At 51.6% G+C, this 3,823-nt stretch overlaps 1 protein-coding gene across 1 annotated transcript in view; it reads left to right on the top strand.

The window, feature by feature from the left end:
* DOT1L (DOT1-like histone H3K79 methyltransferase) overlaps nt 1-3,823 on the top strand; it is a 124,097-nt gene that overhangs the window by 82,197 nt on the left and 38,077 nt on the right. The window contains exons 19-20 of the mRNA XM_015425067.1: nt 363-500; nt 1,235-1,360. Coding sequence (XP_015280553.1) covers nt 363-500; nt 1,235-1,360 — 264 coding nt within the window. The remainder of the gene's footprint in view (nt 1-362; nt 501-1,234; nt 1,361-3,823) is intronic.

The following is a 3,823-nucleotide window of genomic DNA, read 5'->3' as shown; positions in this document are numbered from 1 at the left end:
TCAACCTCGGTTTGGAATCCCAGTTTGCAGGGTAGCTCCTAACTAGCCCAGGCACCCGTATTTGGGCATCGTGGTGAGTTCAGAGGAAGGCGCTTCTGGAAGCTTGAAGGAGGCTAGGCACAAGGAGAAGGGGGCAAAGTATTTGGGCTCTTTCGCATATGCTAAAGAATGCAGCGTCAGTCCACTCCAGCGACCGTTTTGCAAGTGGACTTTGCCATTTCTCACGGTAAAATCCAGTTGCAAAGTGCACCGGAAGTGTTTTATTTAGTGTGTGTGAAAGTGCGCTTTATCACACCCAGTGGATTGCCCCTGTTTCGTTGTGGGATTGGTAACAGCATCTCCCCATGTTCTGTTCTCCGCAGCTGGGAGTTAAGGCCTTGACCTACAACGACCTTATTCAAGCTCAGAAAGAGATCTCTGCTCACAACCAACAGCTTAAGGAGCAGACCAAGCAGCTGGAGAAAGATAACGGCGAACTCAGGAACCAGAGTCTGCAGCTGGTGGGTATTTCCAAACCGTGTGTGTCCGACCAGCACATCAGCTAGCGAAAGGGTTTGGCTCGCCCGACAGGGCCGAGGCTGGCTTGTGACGCCATCCTTTTGGGGCTGGGATCACTTAGAAACGATTCTCCAACCAAGGGCTTAACCCTGTTTCATTCCCGAAAGATCTGGGTGGGCGAGGAGGGGGATGGGTTTTGAGTCACCGGGTTGGCACGAGGACATATTTTATTTATTTATTTATTATATCCCGCCCATCCCGTAAACGGGCTCAGGGCGGGTTACAGCATTTTAATAAATACCATAAAATTTTAAAACACATTAAAACATATAAAATCGGTAGTCATGCTTGCCGTAGGGAGAATCCGCCCCATTGATGCAACTAGGTATGGCCTAGGTAGGAGATGGGAGACCGCAACCTCAAGGGGGGGGAGGAGGCATATGTGGACACCCACTGCCTCAGCCGAAAGCCCGGCGGAAGAGCTCCGTCTCGCAGGCCCTGTGGAATTGCATAAGATCCCGCAGGGCCCTGATCTCAATAGGGAGCATGTTCCACCAGGCAGAAAAAGCCCTGGCCCCGGTCGAGGCTAGGCAGACGTCCTTTGGGCCAGGGATCGCCAGGAGACGTTGACTCTCAGAGCGTAACGCTCTCTGTAACCAACCAGATGCTCCTGGTTTCCGGATGGCCAAACTGTAGGTCTTCTTGGCTAACCTCATCTCTCTCCACCTCCTTCCAGCTGAAGGCCAGGTGTGAAGAACTGAAGCTGGATTGGTCGACCCTGTCACTGGAGAATCTGCTGAAAGAGAAGCAGGCACTGAAGAACCAGATTTCTGAGAAGCAAAAGCATTGCTTGGAACTGCAGGTAGAGTGTCAAAGTGAGCCGGGAGGCATAACAGCCAGAGAATCCTCTTGCCTCTCTTTCCACCCCACCGTCAGCTGGATTGAGCCCCGGGTGTTCCTGACAGTTGGAGTGGTTCCTCAGTGGAACAGGCTTCCTCGGGAGGTGGCGGGCTCTCCATCTTTGGAGGTTGTCAAACAGAGGCCAGGTGGCCATCTAACAGCATTGCTGATTCTGTGAGCTTGGGCAGATCATGGGGTGGGGGTGGGGGCAGGAAGGGGTTGCCTCAGTGCTTAGTTCTTGTGGCCCTTTCTTACACGCCCAGGGAAATGCTGACTGCCGCTTTGGGGTTAGGGAGCCATTTTTCTCCAGGCCAGTTTGGCCGGGGATCCTGGAGGGTTTTTGCCATCTCCTGGGCATAGAATAGCGGTCACTGCAGGTGTGGAGGGGGAGGTCTTTGTGAAGTTCCTGCATTGTGCAGGGGGTTGGATTAGATGGCCCTGGAGGTCCCTTCCAACTCTATGGTTCTATGATCTATGACCACGTAGCTTATGAGGTCCCTTCCAACACCGTCACTGTTTCTCGTTCCAAGCTGCACGTCCATCTTCTGGCAACCACAATCCTGCTTGTGGTTCTTTCGGAGGTCCCACAGTCTCCCTGCTCTTCTTCCCACAGTGCACGCTCACCCTCTCACGCATTTGCATTTTTTTGGGAGGGGGGGATCATTATACTTCATAGGTAGCTCTTTGGCCACCACGGCCTCACAGTGGGAAACCCCTTCAACTGCCCATGGCAGCAGGAGGCGGCCTGATGATCAGTCCACCTTCCCAGCCCTCTAAATTAAATCTGCTCTGTGTGCGTGCGCTGTTTTGGGGTTTGTGACGAGGCCAGGGGGAAATAGCCGCTCCCCTCTCTCCCCCCGGGAAAGGAGATGCAGAAAGAGTCCTCTTGCACCAGATGGTACCTCTCTCTAGGGAGCTGGTCTCCTATGGCAACACGGTCCAGGTTTCAGGAGGCCATTGGCGAGGCACAAAGGGAGAAGAGGGAAAGGCGCGTGTGTGTACATGCAAGACAGATGCCGAGTCCTCCTCCCGCAGCCCTGTCGACGTTCTGTTCATAGTGAGCCTTCGTTATCAGCTGCCAGTGCAGCCCTCCCAGCAGAAGAGGGCAGACGCTGTGCCGGTTCTCTTGGCTTGGGCCGCTGTTCTACTGTATAGATGGCAGCAGCCCTTCTTACGCTCCCCAATGCCGAGAATGCAAACCCGGCAACAGGTCTCATGTTATTCTCAGGGGGGTGGGAGCCAAAGATGGTGCTACTGTGAAAGGTCTGAAAAGCCCAGCGTCATTGTGGTCTGCAGGGCCGTCTCTGCCTTCGCAAAGCTATGCGCTGACATTGCTCTTCCCGCCAGCTCCCTCTTTCTGTGCCCCCCACCCACGAAGAAGTTAAATCTGTGGGAGGCTAGAGATGTGAAGGCCTGGAAAAATGGGGGGGGGGGGGGTTTCCTGAAGCCTTTTTTGTTTTTTTCCGAAAAACTGGAAAAATTGAAAAAAGGGGGGAAAATTGAGTAGGGAACATTTTATTTTAACATGATGAATAAAATAGTTTAAGACAAGGGGTTCAAATATTTGCCAAATCATTTCTAAAAAATACGTGTGGTAAAAGATTGATCTAATTTCTGTGCACTGAGGACAAGCAAGCCCTAGGTTACAAACTGAACTCTCCAATGCAAGAACAAGATGCATTTCTTCCTTTAGGAGGTGCTATTCTCACAAGAAAAAAAAGGTTTCAGTTTTGTTTTTGCATGTGGGTGGGTATTCTGTTTGTAATAATTGCTTGGATTCACTATAATCTTCTTCGTGGTCTCTGTGCTTCACACCAATGGGTTTAGTGCGCCTGCGCTGACCCGACCGGTGCTGTAGCAAGCTATGTTTCAAAGGATTTTCGCGCGGGTCCCACTGAGCATGCGCAGGAACCCCGGCACGCATGCCCAGAGGGACGGGCGCGGAGATCCCGCCAGTTCTCTCTCTACCGCCGCGTTGAAAGGACCTTCTTGCCTTTCCTCCTGACCGGATAGCTGTTACTGCCTTCGGGCCTTTACCTTATTTCTTGTTTCTTAGGATCATCCTCTATTTTATTTTCTCTACTTCAGTTTATTTAAAAAAAAAAAGAAGAAGAAGAAGAAAAACGAGAACTTTTGTTTTTCTGAGGGGAATCTCCTCAGGCCTTCGGGCCTCCCCCCCCCCTTCCCTCTTCACTTTTCCCCGGCATTCGTCTCTTCCCACCGTATGGAAAAGAAAAAGAAGAGGAGTCGGAAGTGGGGCTTTTTCAACCGCTGTAAGAAGTGTGGAAGTAAATTGGCCCCTCCAGATGGCCATGAACTTTGTTTGTTCTGCTTAGGCGAGTCACACAGAGCGGATACTTGTAAGCATTGTGCTAAATTTTCTAATCAGACGAAAAAGAACCGTGCCGCACGGTTAAAGGTCGCT

This window comes from Gekko japonicus, unplaced genomic scaffold (assembly GCF_001447785.1).
Source record: "Gekko japonicus isolate JY-2015 unplaced genomic scaffold, Gekko_japonicus_V1.1 scaffold2858, whole genome shotgun sequence".
Taxonomy (NCBI): domain Eukaryota; kingdom Metazoa; phylum Chordata; class Lepidosauria; order Squamata; family Gekkonidae; genus Gekko; species Gekko japonicus.
This window is presented reverse-complemented; position numbering and strand designations above follow the sequence as displayed.